The 20,264-nt window shown below is 36.1% G+C and overlaps 1 protein-coding gene across 1 annotated transcript in view; it reads left to right on the forward strand.

The window, feature by feature from the left end:
- TBCA (tubulin folding cofactor A) overlaps nucleotides 1-20,264 on the forward strand; it is a 71,857-nt gene that overhangs the window by 39,407 nt on the left and 12,186 nt on the right. The window contains exon 2 of the mRNA XM_014730798.3: nucleotides 17,443-17,548. Coding sequence (XP_014586284.2) covers nucleotides 17,443-17,548 — 106 coding nt within the window. The remainder of the gene's footprint in view (nucleotides 1-17,442; nucleotides 17,549-20,264) is intronic.

The following is a 20,264-nucleotide window of genomic DNA, read 5'->3' on the forward strand; positions in this document are numbered from 1 at the left end:
TTGGCCTAAAGACCACTGAGTATTTATTACTATTCAGATACCATATCAAAGGTAGAAAAATAAACTTGTATTAGGAAAAATTGGATTAGATTTTTAAAAAACATTTTGTCAGTACGATAATATTACTATATAATTTTTCAAACTAAATATTTCGCTTGATAATATCACAAGATGGTATGGCTAGCTACTTTCTCCTAAAATGTGAATTCAGTTATAAGCAAATTAAAATTTAAAAAGTGATAGAATAGTTATAAATTTCATTGTCATTTATTTAAAATTAATTATACTAACATACGGAGATATATACTGTTATTACTTAAGCTATTGTTGCTGCCACATTGAGTTTAAAAATTAATTGTATTATTTAAATTGATAATATGACATTTTATTAACTTCCATAAATTGGAAATTTTGAATAGGATATTTTTGTACTTAATATAATAGGATAAATACGCACTTCAAAAATTTAGAAATAGAAATTTGTAGAATTTATAATCAGAATTTTGAATATTACCTGCCTCTCATTTTGGGTTCCAAGTTGGTGTTCTATAGAACATGATTAACTAGATCTTAATAGGTAAGTTGAAAAAGTGTTCTGTGTTCAAATTAATTTGAGAAGGGCTGAGTTAAACAAAGTTTAGCTTGTTTCCTTATCGCAAGATTACTCAAAAGCTTTCACTATGTGAATCTTTGAGAGGGGCATAGAGTATGCAATATTTCCCAGGCTTTATTTGTTCATAGAAACCTTTTTCTTTCACCACATCTATTAACATCTCTTGGAAGAGCATTCATTTTTCTTCCGTGAAAGAAAACAGTTGGTACCATGTTTGAAAAATAGTGGTTTGGTTATATTTACATGATCCGTTAAAAGGATAGATTTCCCTTCTATCTAGAAACAAGTTTGAGCCAGCTCCTGTGTCTTTCTTTAACCCCACATGCTGCAGTTATTACTTGGGTTTGTTAGTTGACCAGAGAAAGGGATATTTGTTATAGAAATTCTCATATGCAATCATGATAGTCTGTCCACAGAAACAGGATCTTGAAAGATGCTAGCAAGTGCCTCGTCTAAAACAGCCCGGGAAGACTGTGTAGAACAACAACTTGCAGGAAGTCGTGATGCTCTTAAAATGCCATAAAATGCATTATTTATATGTTGTTCTGTTTTTGTGAGATAAAGTTAGAGGCATTTCATGTTCTGACATGCTAACACATACTGTTCCTGGGGCAGAGCTAATTGTGCTATGCTTCCAGTTGTGAAAATGCAACATTTTTAGACAGTGTTTACTGACAAATTCAGAAAGTCAGGCTGTAAAGTGACCATTTTACTCTGAGTAAACAATTGAAGAATAAAAGGGTGAAATATTACAGAAAATACAAACTTTTTTGAAACTACAGACTATAATTAATGTGACGAGAAGGAAGGGTTTGGAGGGCTTCAGAGTGACTAGTCACTAATCTAATCTTAGAATAACTAAGAAAATTTTACTGTACTGCATTTTCAAGCCAGATTTGTTTGCTTTTAACATTGTGTCAAATACAGCTCTATATCAAGTACCATTACCAAATATTATTTAAAAGTAATATTTAAGGGGCTGGCCCTGTGGCTGAGTGGTTAAGCTCGTGCCCTCCGTGTCAGTGGCCCAGGGTTTCGCAGGTTCAGATCCTGGGTGCAGACCTAGCACTGCTCATCAAGCCATGCTGTGGTGGCGTCCCATATAGCAGAGCCAGAAGTACCTACAACTAGAATATTTAGCTATGTACTGGGGAACTTTGGGGAGGATGAGGAGAAGAAGAATAAGTAAAAAAAGATTGGCAACAGATGTTAGCTCAGGTGCCAATCTTAAAAAAAAAAAAAAGTAATATTTAAGCAGTTAAAGACTTTGAAATTGGCTTGAGTAAGAAAAAGTGCTATGTGTGTGGTAAAGTACAAAATAAATATACATCGAAAGTGAGCCCTTTAACATGCACCAAATTACTTTACATGTATACCTTTAGGTAAGAATATAGTATAAAAATTATTTCCAACTCTTGCATTTTTCTGAATGTAAAATTATTAACAATTAATGATTATTTTGTCATTCTTCTGTATGAAGGACTTAAACAAGACCTCCATATCAGTAATATAAAAATAGAAGAAATCTTTGTACATGTTTCTTCTTGAATCATTTTGACCTAATGAACAAATCTTAGTACACCAAACTGAATAAACACATTACATGTCAAAGTACTTCTGTATAATGCTAATAATCCCAAAGCCATGAGTTCTTCTCTGGATCCTAGAACTCAGCAACTGAAAAATCCCCCAGTCAGCTCCCAAATTTTCTCATCAGTGATTCCAAGAATAACCTGAGTTAATAGATCACCAAGAATAATTACAATGGTAAAATATCATTAAATTGGCCTTATTTTATAATTTGATAAAATTCAGGTATCCTAACTGGTGTTAACTTTTATTATCTATGGAAAGTGGCAGTCGTCAGTCAGCTAAAGTCATTTAAACCCCAAATGATATTTTCTTTGCCTATTTTAGTTATGATAACCTATATTAGTTTGGGATAACTATATATCATCTACCTGAATGTTCTAGGCAGACTGAACTATTTTGCAGACTAGAATGGTGGTGTTGGATTTGTCAGGGTCCTTCTTCAGATGCTGCCTCAAGTCCCTTTGGGTCTAAGTTATGAGTAGCCGTTTGGAAGTAAACTATGAATAATAATACAGCTGTGGCTCTTCCAGTGTAGTGCTGTCTCCCTACCATGTCGCAGTCTCTCTGCTTCTTTTAATGCTTGTAAGATTGAGTTAGCTGGTTTTGTATTTGTTTTTTAGTAGCTGCATTACATTCTTGGGTCATATTGAGCTTGCAGACAACTTAGCTGTTTTGCTCACAAGCCAGACCCTGCTTTATCCAGTACTTGTGTGATTGTAATGTTAACAGCTCAAGTTGGGAGAAAGGGTATCATGTTAGAGTGGTGTGATGATGAGCTCAGTTTTCAACCTGCTTCAGTTAGTTGCTGGTGGGATGTCTAAATAGACATGTTATAAAGACAGAGATACGGGTCTGGACAGAGGATGAAAAGTCAAGTGTAGAGAGAGATTTGCGATTTTAGGTAGTAATTAAAACTGTCAGAGTGTTTTGTATGGAGATGAAGCAGCTGTGGGAGGTGCTATTGCTTTCTCACCTCACAAACTCTGTTCACAGTGGTGTCCTTAGCCCTTTCATTAGCACACACTTTTCAACCTCACTGACATCTCAAAACCTTTAAGAAACAGTTTAGAGGATTGGTGAAATAATTAGTTTTACATTTGTGTTTTTTGAATTACTAATTCGTAAGATTTATTAGTTCATTAATCCCTGAGATTCGCAATATTTTCAAAAAAAATAGTGGTATTGATTTTGTATTTGGCATGCATCATCCTAGCTGTTTACAAAATATGTCTTGTCTTATTTATTAAAATTAATTAAAGCATATATTCTACTTGAGCAATGAATATAACTTGAACTATCTCCAGTTTTATTGCATTAATTAATGGGTACTGGGAGATGATAAGGTAACAAATATGAGCAAATTAAACATTTAATTTCATTCATTTAGGGCACACAAGAAATGATAACTTGTTCCTTCCAGTGGTGGGAACTGAGTGGCTGGGGACAGGGTGTGTGGCGGTGGGTTGCCTTTTCACTTTGTACTCTTTTATGCTATTCGAATTTTGAACCGTGGAATAATTTTACTTTTGGAACAGGTAAAAGAAAAACAACATATGGTAATATGAAGTGTTAGAAAGTATTGACGCTTGAAGTTAGAAGTCATAATTTCACCATTTCCTGGCGAGCTGGCCTTAGGTAAGCCATTTCACCTGTTTGAATCGCAGTTTCCCATTTGAAAATGGGGGTGATGATAGCTGCATTGCTCACCTCTCAGGGTAGTTAGGAGCTCATTCAGTAAATGTGTCTGGGAGGCTGACACTGCTGATAAGAGACACATTTCCAGTTCTCAGGGCATCCGCTTTCAAGTGTCGAAGTAGACAGAATTTTAACCTATTGTGATAAATTCTATGATGGACATAAATATGCTTTGAAGATCCTAGGAAGGATCCAGAGTGGCGGCTTGGGGAGTGGTAGGGGAGGGGTCAGAGTGGTCCTTCTGGAAGACAAGGAAATTTGAGTTGTTTTGAAGAATGGGTGGGGAGAGGGAAGAGGATGAGGAAGGAGAAAGGCATTCCATTCAGAACGTGCAGCATCTCCAGCCCCATCTCATTTTATGTGTGTTTGTATGTAGCACATTTTTATTTATTTTAAGACAGGATACTGAAGCAGATTCTTTGTTAGTTTTGCTGGCTCCCCAAATCTTGACTATAATTGTTAGTTGAAATTTGGGAATAGTGGGAAATCTCACTTGGGACTTTATAGTGACCCCAAAAGAATTAGTAGAGAATGACTAAAACTCACTGAATTTTAACTACATACATTTAGACCATGAGCCTTAAGTAATCAGATTCTCATAGCAACCTCCGGTTCTTACTCAGGAAGGAACTAGTGAGAATTCTTAATTAAGGTGGCTAAGCAATTAGCCTCTAATTTGCAGTCCACTTGGATTTTCCCAAATGAGTAGACTTTTTTCCCTGCATCTTTCTTGGTATTTTTGACACCACATACTTTTGTAAAGGTATTATTTCTTCTCTGTGTCTGGGGTCTCAAAACCCTTAGTCTTCAGAAGCCTAAAATTCACTGTAAATAGTCTTTTTTTTTTTTTTAAAGATTTTATTTTTCCTTTTTCTCCCCAAAGCCCCCCAGTACATAGTTGTGTATTTTTGGTTGTGAGTCCTAGTTGTGGCATGTGGGATGCCGCCTCAGCATGGCTTGATGAGCCGTCCCATGTCCGAGCGCAGGATTCGAACTGGCGAAACCCTGGGCTGCCGAAGCAGAGCGTGCAAGCTTAACCACTCAGCCATGGGGCCCGCCCCTAAATAGTCTTTTACTCTGATTTCTGTAGACTACTTTCTCCTGATATGTTTAGCAGAAAAACGTGTACCTACTTTACTTGTTAAGTCAGACAGCCTCTTTCCCTAATCTTGAATACTTTTTTCCCCTTCACTGGGGAAGATAAGGATTTGAAATTCATTTGACAAGAAGTTATTGAGTTCCAAGTTGTAAGTGGATACACATTCCCTGGTGCCATATTGTTTCCTTTGTAACAGTATTAAACATCTTACCCCCATAAGTTTATAGACATTAATATTAATGCCCACTCGCCTGTAAGTTACGGTTTAGGGGCATTGACATTTTACTGCTTAATATTTAACATCCAGTATCCTGTAAGTTACAGAAGTACTTTGTAAATTGAAAATATGATATAGATAGAAGATAGTATTATTTATTATGGGTAATAGTCTCCAGTAACCACCATCATTATTGAAGACAGAAATTTTTAAAGTTTTACACTGGTTTAGTTTTAAGTGCGAAATAGAGACTTTTGCATATAATTTATATGGAATATTTCTTAATACAGTGGAAAACATAAAATTTAGTATTATTTTGGTAATTTCCTCTTTATTTTCTTCATGTTTATTTGTATATGGGAAGAAACGGATGGGGTATCTCAATTTCTAATTGATTTATCAGTTTAGAATGAATTAATCTGCAGTAAGAAAGCATTATTTCTGTACCTGCAGAACAATCTTCTGCTGTTGATGACTTTCTCACTTTGGATGGTTTAGGTTCAAAGTAATAGAAAACCAGACTATATGTGGTTTAAACTATAAGGATGTTTATCATCTTATACAATAAGAAATCTGGAGGTAGGGTGCTCTTAGAGTTGGTTAATTCACTAGTTTACTACCATCATCAAAGATTCAAGTTCTCTGACATCCAAGAGTGACCTATCCTTTTAGGCTGCATCTCCTCATGTTCCCAGGGTGCCTGCCACAAGTGGCATGTCTCACACACAGGTGACAATGTCCAGGGGAGAAAAGAGAATTGTACCTGTTTACATCGTATTTAGGACGAACGACAACCTTCTCACAAGCCCCCAACTGATGGCCCTTATGTAGCTTTGGCCAGAATTGGGTCACTTACACATGCCTCAGCTATCACTTGGCAAAGGGGACCATTATGATTGGCTGCTCTTGAAGGGCATCGCTTCTTGGATGGTCATAAAATTAGATTCTGTTGGCAAGTAAGAAGTGACTGTTGGGTAGGCAACCAACAATGCCTGTTGCAACTGAGCACATTTTAACTCTTATGTGTTCAAATGTTCGAACGTGTTTCAGTAGTGGCTAACAGTATGAACTTCGGCGAGAGTATGAGCTTTGGAATAAAATGGTTCTTTGGCACTTAACAGCTCCATGAATTTCAATTTGATATTACTAAAATGGGAATAATAGTGGTACCTATTTTTATAGGGTTGTTTTGAGCATTAAATGAAATAGTGTGTGTAGTATGCTTTGATGTAATCTTTAGCCCATAGTAAATGGTCAGTATGTGTTAACTGCTTTTATTATCATCTTTTAATTTTAGCTTATCTTGAAAGATTCAAGCATTTTGCTAAATCTGTTACATACCATGTTTCATGGGATGCCAATATTGTAAATATCTCTTCCTGAGTTATAGCTGTTGAACTTCACCACAGTTCTAGGTCTAGTTTTGGGGGAGCAAACTTGATGACCGTTGCAAGTGCTAAAACATCAAAGGTCATTCATCCAGCCTAATTTCTTTCAACAGTGTTGCTGTCTATCTTCAACTTTATTTTCATTAGTATTAGTTGGTGGTTTTTTGTTTTTTGGGTTTTTTTGGGGGGGGTGAGGAAGATTCACCCTGAGCTAACATCTGTCGCCAGTCTTCCTCTTTTGCTTGAGAAAGGTTTCACTGAGCTAACATTTGTGCCAGTCTTCCTTTGTCTTGTGTGTGGGATGTTGCCACAGCATGGCTTGACAAGTGGTGTGTAGGTCCACACCCGGGATCCAAACCTGCAAACCCTGGGCTGCTGAAGCAGAGCATGCTAACTTAACCATGCCACCCAGGCCGGCCCCATTATTAGTAGTATTTTTTTTACCAAAGTTTTGTGAACTATGGTAGCTTTTATTTATTCATTTCTGAAATATTGATAAATCCTGGTTCAATTCTGTTTGAATCTAAAAAGACTGTCTTTGGGGCCAGCCCTGTGACTGAGTGGTTAAGTTCGCATGCTGCACTTCAGGGACCCAGGGTTTTGCAGGTTCGGATCCTGGGCGCAGACCTAGCACCACTCATCAGGCCACGCTGAGGCGGCATCCCACATGCCACAACTAGAAGGACCCACAGCTAAAATATACAGCTATGTACTGGGGAGCTTTGGGGAGAAGAAGGAAAAAAAAAGACTTTTAAAAACATTATGGGGAGGCATAATTAATAAGAGACTGTAAAATGAGGATGATACTTAAATAGGATTGTAAGTATTAAATGTAATAAAGTACTCAAGGGTCTGTTCATATTAGGCCATCAGTAAAAGTTTCTTTTCTTCCTCATCTCTCATGATAAACATCTCAAAAGTAGTGTTTGTTTATTCAGAGATAGAAGAGGTTATTATCAGCTCTTATCAGTAGAGGAGAACTGTATTAGGAAAAAGGAAACCATACTAGGGATTTCAAACAGAGAGATTTAATACAGGAATTGATTATACAGGTGTTGGTACAGCTTTTCATTGCCTGGCCAGGGGTCATCGTAGCCACCACTTACAGCATGGTTTTTATGAGAAAAAATTTGGTAGACATTCCTTAGCTTTTAAACAAACTTTAAAAACACAAATTGAATATTTCAAATAAGTGGGGAAAAATGTATTTTGCTCATGGGTCTATTATAAATGTTGAAAATGAATAAATAGATTATAACTATATATCATTTTAAATATGGTATACAATATAGGATTACATTTCTTTCTTAGTGGATCCTGTGCTGCCCAAAGGAGATTATTCTTATAAATCCAGGTTAGGTAAATTTTCTTTTTCATCAGTTGCTTCATATTACAGCTGTAAGTGTGTGTGTCTCTGTGTGTGTATCTTTCACTGGAGTTTCTAATTGTCTTTCATTTTTTATTGTTGAGAGAAAAAACACATGAATGACTTTTCTTCTACCTTCTTATTCATTTTATCTGTTCCTTAGAATTTATTCCATTGTTCTTTTAAAAGATGTTCCCATAAGACCTCACACCAAATTTCTCATTTAGACCAACTGTTTTCTAGGCCTATAGCACAGTTTTAATCCTGAAATTTTTCCCCCCTCATTAGACTGTTGTATTATGTTGACTATGGTTTGTTTTCTTGATTTTCATCTTCAGTTTGCTGGAGTACATTCCAAAGTAAATTTCTCAGAAAGGGGGCATAGTAGCTAAAATTTTTGAGTTATTTTATATAACTAAAAAAAGTTCCCCTGGCCTATGACTTCTTTCATCTGTTATCCTCACAACTAACTGCCTCTTTCAGATCTTAATTCTCATATGCCCTTCTCAAAGAGGCCTTCCCTAATCATTTTAAATGCAAATCCTATTTTAAATTGAAAATTACTCATATTACCAATCCTTCTTCACTGCTTTTCCTCTTATAGCACTACCACAATCTAACATGCTATGTATTTTGCTAGTTTATTTCCCCACTGAAGGGTGCCATAGGGCAGAGATTTTTGTAGTTTTGTTCACTGCTGTTTTCTTGGTACATAACATCATGCCTGGCACGTAGTAGCCCCTCAGTAAATAGTTACTGAGTGAGTTGGTTTTTCCCTATTATAGCTATATGTAGCTATTATAGCTCTAAATCTAGATTTTAAATCATTTCACTTTCAGAATTTTGAAGGGATCATTTCTTCATCTTCTGGTGTGTAGTGTTATTAATGTGAAATATAATGTCAGTCTGATTCTTTTTCCTTTTATAGTGACCTGTGTCTTCTCTCTCTGAAAGCTTTGGTTCCCTTGGATCTCTGGACATTCTCAACAATGTACATAGGTGTGCAGTTTTTTCACTGATTCTAGTTGGCACTTAGGAAGCCCTTTCAGTTAAGATTGTGGGTTTTTTCCAGCTCTGGGAAATTTTATTCTTTAAAAAAAATTCTTTTCCTGATTTTTCTCTATATTATCTACAATTCCTATTTGTCATCAAACTTTTCTTTTCTTTTAATGTTCCATTTTCCTTATTTTTTTTCTTTATAATTGTACGTCTCTTTAAGCTTTGATATGTTTGATATGAATATTTAAACAGTGAAATCTGGCATACTGTTTTCTTTGACTGAAATACCAAATAGTAGGCTAAAGTAGGATAAATTGATTTAATATTTGTATTTTATTACTAATAATAATGACAAAGGTGACTTATCACATCAATAGGAAAATGTAATATTCATCAGTAAATGATTAGTGGTTTACGGGAAAAGGACTTAGTCTGATTTCCCATCAGGCACTATATATTTTAAATATTACGTAATAAGAAAATATGACACATTCATAAAATTTATGAGTAGGGATGTATATCACAGTATTATTTATAATATGGGGATGGCATAAATGTCTGATAGGATAATACATTAATAAGCTGTCATATTGGTACTGTGAAGTGCTTTGCAGCCACTAACAACTCTATTTTCAAAGAACGTTTAGTGACATTGGAAATGATAGATTATCCCAATTATTTATAGTTATGTGTGTGTGTGTATGTATGTGTGTATATATGTGTATATACATACACACACAAATTTTCACACATAACATGTTTAAAGAAAAAGACTAGTGGAAAATATTCAAAATATTAATATAGGTCCATAATCTCTTATGTGAAATCCTTGGGCCCATATGTATTTCTGAATCCCCAGTTTTTTAGATTTTTGGAGCAGTGATATATGCATTTACATAATAGCATCTAGAAAAGTACTCTATAATCAAACACATTAATATTTCTGCAGTGAAACGTGACTATTCACATTAAGTAGAACACGTAAAGTCTATAAATAGGTGCATGTCAGTTGAGGTCACATTTTGCTGCTAAATAAGTTTGTGCCAAACTTAAAAAAACTTCCTAATTTTTCTACCTTTTTGGATTTTAGTGTTATTTATATTTTGGATCAGTAGTAATTAATTTGGGCAATGAGATTATGAATGACTTTTAAAATTTTGTTTTTTATAATTTTCATATATTCCCATATTTATAAGATCATACACATATGTATGTTACAAAAAATATTTTAGTAGCAAATTTAAAATTGTGACTTTATGTACTTAATTAGGTCTTCTGTTAAATCTTTGCCTTCCTGGAGAAAGGGAGAAGAGCCAAATTCACCAGAAGATACTAATTCATTGATTTAGCAAATACTTATCCACTAACTACTATTTTAATAAATATAGATAACCTTATAAGTTTTCAGAGAAATTAATATTTCAAACCATGATATAATGCCATCTCACACTCTTCTTATTGTCAGAAATTTAATAATTCTGAGCAGTTGTTCACCAGGATGCCAAGGAGAAGTAGGGAATTTCATACATTGCAGAGTGGGTGTGATTGATACAAGCACTTTGGAAAGCAACTTGGTAACATCTAGTGAAGCTGAAGTTGTGTGTCTGTGGAACCTCTTCCACATCATGTGACTTGTCATCAGTTTATACTGTTTGAGAGTGGAACCTTTTCAGTCTCTCCTACCGCATCTGGCCCCCTAGCATTTTATTCACTATAATTTTACATTCTGGCATTACTGGGTTCTCACTAACTGATTTTTTTTCTTTTTTGGGGTAGTATATTTGCTATTCAATAACCTGCATCTTGAACCTTTTTACAAAATATGGCCTTTTTTTTTTTTAACAAAAACTTTACTTTTGTTTGTTTTGATATTCTAATAGCCATGCAGATATTCAGCACCTTTACTTGTCAAATGTGATTTGTAGTTAAGTGTCTCTTCAATTTTGCTGGGACCTTTGCTGCTATTTTCCATAGACAAGCACAGTGCAAATAGGATGACTTGTATTACCAACCAGAATTGTCTGTGGGCCTAGGCACAGCTCTTTCATTGTATATTTTCTCAAAAGTCACCACATTTTTCTTATTTGTCAAGTTTTGTGAATCACTTTCTTCCACTTCAGAATTGTTTTATGTATCTCTTTAAATTGAAAATGTTAAAAGGCAACAGCGAGCTTTTTAGACTCAACTTTTTATTCATTCAACAAACATTGAGCGCCTATGTGTATAAAGATCAAGAATACAGTATGAATACAACCTAATCCTGTCTTCAAGGAACTTAAGACCTAGCAAGTAAACTGGCCTCAGTGTAGTGTGAAAACTGCTAAGGTAGTTAAGTAGGGGTTGGATAGAGTTAAGTAGAGGTCTTCCAAGTCAGAGGTCAGTAACCCTTTTTTGTCAAGGACCAGATAGTATATATTTTAGACTTTTTGGGCCATACACTTCTGTCACAGCTACTCATCTCTGCTGTCATTGCATGAAGGCAGCCGTAGATGAAACATAAATGAATGAGTGTGGCTATACACCAATAAAACTTTTTTTATGGACACTGAAATATGAACCACATATGATTTTCATCTGTCACAAAATATTCTTTTTTAATTTTTTTGACCATTTAAAGGTAGGAAAACCATTCATAGCTCTCAGACTGTACAAAAAGAGATGGCAGGCCAAATTTGGCTCACTGGCCGTAGTTTGCCAACCCTTGTTCTAAATCTTTGAATTACAGGATATTATTGAATGTGCCTCTTTCTGATAGCCTATCCAATCCCAGCTTTCATTTACTAGGAGAGTTTAGCAACCTACCGGCTTTAGGAATATTGAAAGTCTCAGTGCTAATCCCGTTGGTTTCTGAGTATCCCTGATATTTTGAATAATAGTCTTGTTTCTGTAAAGATAATAAAAACAACAATAATAACACTGTTGCATTGATGATATGCAAGTTACTCCAGCACACAAATTCCAACCTAGGTTGTTTACAGGGGCCAAGCATAAGGCCTGAGTGTGTGGAAGACGGAGTTGTGTGAATTGGGGCAAAGTGAACAGCATGTGCCTCGTCTGAAACAGTCAACAGCCACTGCTTAGCTCCATCCAGTAGTGGAAACGCGGCCCCAGTGTTCCTGATGAAAAACAGTCAAGAAAGGCCAGAAATCCAGACTTATATGTTAAATCTCCCAGTTGTTTAATGTGGTAACAAATCTGTTGTTTTTTTTATTCTTTCCTTTTAACATTGTGAATCAAATCAAACCATCTTTAGGTCTCATTTAAGTGGGCTGGCAACTTGCCATCTCCATTCTAGGAAGTTTGTTTTACTATTTAAAACCACCTTTTAGAGAATGTGCATTAATGATTTTATTTTGAAATTTTAAATTTCAGAGGATAAATATTTTCATCATAATACTGAAAATTATTGTTAAAGCAGTTGTAAATAATACGTCAAATGCAGATTTCTATACGTGATGTTCACATGTTCAGCTGTCGTAAGTCCGGGCTTAAACGTATCCAGTACTTGCAGCTTTCCCCTGTAGCTGATGGTGTGGTCACAGCTTTTTTTTTTCTTTTTGTTAACAGCTTTGTTAAGATACAATTCACATACCATAGAAATCAACCATTTAAAGTCTTCAATTTGTTTATTTTTAGTATATTCACAGAGTTGTGCAACTGTCACCATAACCATTTTTATAACGTTTTCATCACCCCAAAAAGAAACCCCAAGCACTTTAGCTATTACCCTCCCAGTTCCCCCATCCTGTCCTAGGCAACCACTAATGTACTTTGTTTATTATAGATTTGCCTGTTCTGGATAGATACTTAATTAGAATCATACGATATGTGGCCTTTCATGTCTGGCTTCTTTCACTTAGCATAATGTTTTCAAGGTTCATCCATGTTGTAGCATAAATCAGTACTTCGTTTTCTTTTATTGCCAAGTATTATTCCATTGTGTGGATATACCATGTTTTGTTTGTCCAAGCATCGGTGGATGGACTTTAGAGTTTCCACGTTTTGCCTGTTATGCATAATGCTGCTATGAACATTCATGTACAAGTTTATGTGTGGACATGTGTCTTCATTTCTCTTGGGCATATACTTAGGAATGGAATTGCTGGGATCTGTGGTAACTCTGTGTTTAACTTTTTGGGGAATAGCCAAACTTCCAAAGCAGCTGCACCAATTTACATTCTCACCTGCGGTGTTGGATAGTGTCAGTCTTTCCACATCCTTGTCAGCAGCACTTGTTATATCTGACTTTTTGATTATAGACATCCTAATGGGTGTAAAGTGATATCTCACTGTGGTTTTGATTTGCATTTCCCTGATGACTGATGATGTTGAGCATTTTTTCATGTACTTCTTGGGCATTTGTATATCTTCTGTGCGAAGTATCTATTCAGCTTGTGCATTTTTTAATTGGGTTATTTGTCTTTTTATCAATGAATTGTAAGAGTTCTTTGTATATTCTGGATACAAGTTCCTTAGCTGATAAATGATTTGCAGATATTTTCTCCCATTCTGTAGTTGTCCTTTCACTTTCCTAATAGTGTCCTTTGAAGCACAGAAGTTTTTAATTATGATGAAGGCCAATTTATCTTTTTTATTTTTTTTCTGTTTCTTGTGCTTTTGGTGTCATATCTAAAAAATCATTGCCAAGTCCAAGGTCACCAAGATTTGCCCTATGTTTTCTTCCAAGAGTTTTATAATTTTAGCTTTATAGATCTTTGATCCATTTTGAGTTAATTTTTGCATATGGTGTGAGGTGGGGAAGAGGTTAAAAATCACAGGCTTTTAACCTCAAAATTCAAAACAAAAATACAATGTCTGAAAATACTCATAAATAAATACATAAGTAAGTGGCAGGAGATACATGAAACAAGACTGCCTAGGTATTAATAATTTTAAACCTAGGTGATGGGATTTATTATGCTTTTTTCTCTACAATTTTGTTTGAAAATATCCATAGTGTTTTTCTAAATATCAGTTTTTACAGTTTCTTACCATCATTAATTGCATTAGCCTGTCATCTGTATCCTTAACATGGCTTGCCGTTGGGCTTTTAGTTATTAGATGGCCATAAGCACAGGTTCAATTATAACTATGAAAATATTACTTACAATAAGAAAAACTGTGAAATCAAGATAACAAATTACCTAAAACTTTTACCCTGCTTAGAATTTTATGAACAGTATGTTTAAGTGTGTTATATACAGATTTGTGTAAAGTTTACAGATTTCTACAGTGTACTCCTCAGACTTGTATTGAGGGGCAGCTTTTCTAGAGAATGCTGGGGGGGCAGTCCTTTTTTGCCTCAGGTAAGCTTGCAATTTGAACAATGTTAAACTGATTTCCTTACAAGACTTCTCAAGACCTTTTGATATGCAAATACATATCTTAAGTCTTTAAGATTTGGCCAGCAGTGTTTTTTGTTTGTTTGTTTTGTTTTGAGGAAGGTTAGCCCTGCAACATCTGCTGACAATCCTCCTCATTCTGCTGAGGAAGACTGGCCCTGAGCTAACATCCATGCCCATCTTCCTCCACTTTATACGCGGGACACCTGCCACAGCATGGCCTGCCAAGTGGTCCCAGGATCCAAACCGGTGAACCCCGGGACGCTGAAGTGGAACGTGCACACCTAACCGCTACGCCACTGGGCCAGCCCCTGGCAAGAAGTGTTTTTTAAGGTTATTTGGCTACTGGTGTACCCTGGAATAGTTTGGAAAATGCTGGCCTACATACTTAAAATCACATTACGTTATACATATCCAGTTAAGTAGCTTAAGTTATTGCTTGATGATTATTACCCTGATGGTTGTCATTTCTTAAAATTTCTCCTTCTTAATGTCTATCCTTTTCTATGGCTCTTATTTATTTCTTTATTTTCCTCATATATTTATTTGTCTAACTACTAAAAGTGACCATATTTTGAAGTTGCTATTTCTCTCTGTAGGTGTGGGTTTGTAAGACTGTTGGAAAGTATTTTCAATTAATTACGCCTTTAAAATAGATATTATGACTTTATCTTTGTACTTGTTATTTTAACTAGTAGCATTTGCAAAACATGCCAAGGAGAGCAATGTTTGAGAATTAGAACCATTAGGTATATTTCAGTATCTTTCTAAATGAATTTTGCTTTATTCTGGAAAACTTAGAAAATGTAGCTAAAGGAATAATCAGCAAACTTTAAAATCATTCAAAGTTGTGCCACTCAGAGATAATCATTAGCATCTTAACTTTTTGATAAAAGTAACACTTATACATGGAAAAAAAAAATCCTCAAACTTTATTGAAAGGTATAAAATGAAAGCCTCCCGATTTAGCTCCCAGCGGACTGCCCCTACCCCAGATCATTGGGGCTTTTCTCCTAAGGTAACCACAGGCAATGGTTTCCCAGGTGTCCTTGGTTATTTGTTTCTTGAGTATCCTTTGTTGTTTGTTTATATTTATGACTACATAAAAATTATACCTATTTTGTACTTAATTTTTTCACTTTGAGGTATTTCAGGATGAGTGTATGAAGGTCACATAATATTCTGCTGTTAACTTTTTGTTATATTTCCTTCCGTCTGTGTCAGTAACACAAGATTATGAAGGACAGGAGGATCCTTGTTTGCACACTTCAAGATACCAAACCTGAATTTTAGTATTTTAATATTTAGTGTGTTGTTTATGTGGTGATTTAAATCCTTACTTAAAGTCTGACTTCAAACCCTCCCAGGTAGTTGACAAAAGAATTTTTTTTTAGATTTATGAACTTATATTAAGTCCTGTTGATACCGAACCTGAAGTGAGTTCATTCACCTGTTGTGCAGCAAGCCAGTCTCTGACATGGAGGGTAGTGGAAGAAAGTAGGAATTTTATTATTGCACAGCGCTGACCAAGGAGAGAGCGCAGCTAATGCTGAAATAGCAAACTCCCTGAAAAGCTGAAAGTAAGGGTTTTTATTTGGGGTTTTAGGTAGGGGAGGAGGAGCACATGGCCTTGCTGGTCAGAGCTTTTCCACCAGCATGTATTTGGTCTTGAGACTACTTGCAGTGGGGAGGAGGAGGAGATGATAAGGAATCCAGGTGGCTGTCCTTGGCTGTGTCTGTCTCCGTGGAGGATAGTGGATTCTGGACCCAGGGAGCCAGGGGTTAAGCAGGGAATGAGTGCTTTGGTTTTAACCCCCATATATCCTGGGTTTAATGTAGGGGAACTCATATCAGGGCCGGTATCACTATTAGAATATGAAAATTAAATGATGTTTTGAAATGCATTTAAGAATTTTCTTTGAAAATGATTAGACTTTAGTGCAAAAGTCATGCTGTAATATGATTTTTAAATTCCATCCCAGCAACATAGATCTAGAAGTAAGTAAGCAAGCCATGTGGAGAAAGCTGCTTTTAGTATGTGTGGACTGTGAAGGCTTTTTCTTCTGTTCTTTAGATAATGTGTATGTAGGAATGGTAGTGTTTTCTTGGACTGCACTTTACTTTTATATTGAAACTTTGATTACCCAGAACTAGGGGAGATTGAGCTATTATGGTTAATTGAATTTTGGTTATCTGAGGAGTAATCAGTAGAACTTTGGATTGCTCTATTCCTTATTGTGGAAAACCTTCCTGATCTTTATCAATACCTGTTCTTGCTTTAGTAAAGAAATACTTGTTTGGAGCCAGCCCTGCTTGTCTAGTGGTTAAAGTTCGGAGCTCTCTGGCCCGGATTTGTTTCCAGGTCACGGAACCACACCATGCATGTGTCAGTTGCCATGCGGTGGTGGCGGCTCACACAGAAGAACTAGAAGGATTTACAACTAGGATATACAACGGTGTACTGGGCTTTGGGGAGAAAAAAAAAGAGGAAGACTGGCAACAGATGTTGGCTCAGGGTGAATCCTCCCCTGCAAAGAAAATAAAAAGAAATGCTTGTTTGCTTCCACTACTTGTCTGTGAGAGAACTGTGTCTAAGTTCTCTGTCCCAATCCCTCACACAAGGAAGGTCAGACAGAATTAAGAGCACAGTAAATGCTTAGTGTAATAATTTTGTGGTTGAAAGTAATCTTTCTTCATTTTGGATTTGGCATGCAATATACTGATTTTTTTCCCAGTAAACTGAGTTTTTACTATTATGTTATTTCAATTATAATGCTTCAAGTACATCTACAAAGGTTTGGAAAACATATATCAAATTTTAAAAAAGACAGAAATGTTAGTGTTGTTTTTACATTGTAAATACAATTATTATAATGGAATGTGTTTTTAATTAAAAATTTAAGAATTTCATGCTTTGATAGAGTACCCTTGCTTTAGGCAGGTATAGGATTAAGGACATGAAGATCATACTTACATCTATGGCTAAAGGATTTTTCTTCCCTTCTCTCCATCTAGTGCATATACTTTGGTATTTTAAATATGTTTTACATTTACATAGTTTCTTTGTTTCTTGTGGTCTCTGTGCTAGAGAGAAAGTTAATCCTCCAAAACATTTTTTGTTTATTTATAGATTGGTCAAAGAAAAAATGATGTATGAAAAAGAAGCAAAACAGCAAGAAGAAAAGATTGAAAAAATGAAGGCTGAAGATGGTGAAAATTATGCCATTAAAAAGCAGGTAAAATTATGTCTTAAACAGTAATAGCTAACGTTTACAGAATAGTGTATTAACTAATGCATTAAGAGCCCTCTGAGAAGGTCCTGTCATTTATTTACTTACTATTAAAACCTCCATTTAAAAATAAGGCAACTGAAAGCAGGTTAACTAATTTGCCAGTCACACAACTGCTGAGTGGCATGGCTGGGGTTTGAACACAGGCATTCTGGCTCTAGATTTTGTACTCTTAACCTTTAAGCTATATTTCCTCTCCAGTTTTAAGTATTAAATATAAAAATAGCCCAATCTTATATTAAATATACTTATGTATTAACAAACACAAATGTTTTCCCCAAACTGATGTGAAAACCACCAAAATAAAATACACATATATTGCACTTTTCAGTGGCTACCTCTGACTATCCTCATGACAAATTTCAGTCTCCTTAGCTTTGCATACAAGACTCTTCTTGCGTCTGGTACCTGCTTATCTCTCCAGCGTCCTCTCTTGCCAATCCCTGCCTGGACCTCTTAGGTCCTGCCTTTTAGTTTCCTGAACATCCCTTTTCTCTTTTGCCTGTGAGATACCATGTGTGTCTGGGATGTTCTTCCTACTCTTCCTCCCTTTTCTCTCCTTATTAATTCCTATTCATCCTTTAAACCTCTTCTGCACTCCCCTCAGCATGGAGTTAGGTGCCCCTCCTCTGTGGTCCCATAACACCTTATTCATTTCCGTCATAGCACTTATTGTATTCGCTCTTGGCTGACACTTGTTTCATAATTCTTTAAGAAAATAGAGGCCATCAGGGGAACTTCCTCATATTCCCACCACAGAATCTATCAGCCTACCTGCATCTGGACCCATGCTACCTTCCTTCCTGTGAGAGTGGGTTATATGCCCTAGCCCTTGTCACAGCTGTCAGTGACATTGTTATCATTTCTTTGCCATCTTACATAACCTCAACAGCAATTGACATGAGAAACCACTCTCTCCTTGAAAGACTCTTTTATATTGGCATCTTTGGTAGAACAGCCTCCTGCTTTTCATGCTGTTTCACTGCCATTACTCCTCAGTCTCCTTTGCTGAAACTCTCCCCCCAACCCCCAACTCTCTCTCTCTCTTCCTCTGTCCCTCCCCCCCCCCCCGCCCTCTCTCTCTCTCTATATATATTCTTCTTGTTTTAACCTTCTATCTACAACCCCTCACTAGGTAATTTCATACTGTCCTGTAACTTTAAGTACCATGTTTATGCCCATTCATTTATTTACTCAGCAGATATTTATTGAACCTCTGCTACTTGCCAAATACTGTTCCAGGCACTCTTTTAGGCATGGCATTAAAAACAATGCCAAAACAAAAAAAAAAACAAAACCCCTAGAGTCCCTGTTTACTTGGCGTTCATTCTAGTGCCAGTATCTCCCAAATTTATATCTCTGGGCCTGACCACTCCTGAAGAATATAGCCAACAGTCACCTACTTGACATATCCTCTTGGGTGTACAAAATAAAAATCTTGGTCTTCTCTCAACCCAACTGACCCCCAAAAACAAAAGCTGTTCCTTCTCTTGTTTTCCCCTTCTCAGTAAATAGTACCTGCATTCATCCAGAGACCCAGGCCAAAAATTTAGTGGGTCTCTTCTTGATGCTTCTCTCTCTTTCTAATGACCACATCTAACACCACCAAGTCCTGTTTCTTATTCCCTCTGTTTCTTTCTCTACAGCCTCTGTCCTAGTCCAGTCCACTATCATCTCTTGGCTGTACTATTGCAAAAACCTCCTAGTTGTCATAGCGCTTTGTCTCTTGACACCCTCCATTTCTTTCCCACCACAGCAGCCAGGGTGATCGCTTTAAGATGTACATCAGATCACTTGCTTCTTTACTTAAAACCCGTGTCCATTAATCTAGATGACACTAGGAAACAGGAGAGTATAAATGAGCAGACTATATCTCAGATATACAGATTATATATGTACAGAATATACAGATTATATCTCAAGACTTAATCAGCTTTATGAGCTCACAGTGGTTTTCATCATATAAGTTATGTTACAAATGGGAATAATGCACACTTAAGCCAGACTTAATTATGCAGAATTAATCACTTAAAATGCATTTTTCTGTCAGTAGTTGCTCTCTGGTGCGAAAGGAGTGCAGTGGCACCTGGAGCATCATCTTCTTCTGGCTCTCCAGGAAGAGAACGTTCTTACTTTCTTGAGCTTCTAGGAGAGCTTGCCTTCCTCCATGTGTGGTATAGCAAAGGACATTTGTGTGTCAGATATTCATAAATTGGGGAAGGACTTGTAAACAGATGTGTAGATATAACATGTCCCCTGATATGTTGACCTTTATGAATTAACTGCTCTTCGTAAGGATTTACATATGGAATGTAACTTTTTGATTCTTAAAATTATGATAGTTAAATGCTTTTTTAATATATACTCCCATTAATATTCGAATCACTGTTGTGCCTCCCTCACTCTGTTGTCGTCTTCTGTTGATTTCCCACATCAGGTGAGAAATGCTATGACGTAGCATGCAGTGTTATTTCATCCAGGTCCTTCTTGGACCCCGTCAGGCTTATATTCCTAGCTGTGTAACTAGTGACCTCATTTAGTTCTTTCTTTGCCCTGTTCTTCGCATCACCAATAATATATTAAAAAATTTCCCTGTAGCTAGAGTAGGAGTTGTAAGTTACATGGGGTGGGGAATAATTGTGTTCCCTTTCTAAATAAAGTT

The sequence above is a fragment of the Equus caballus genome, chromosome 14, assembly GCF_041296265.1.
Source record: "Equus caballus isolate H_3958 breed thoroughbred chromosome 14, TB-T2T, whole genome shotgun sequence".
Taxonomy (NCBI): domain Eukaryota; kingdom Metazoa; phylum Chordata; class Mammalia; order Perissodactyla; family Equidae; genus Equus; species Equus caballus.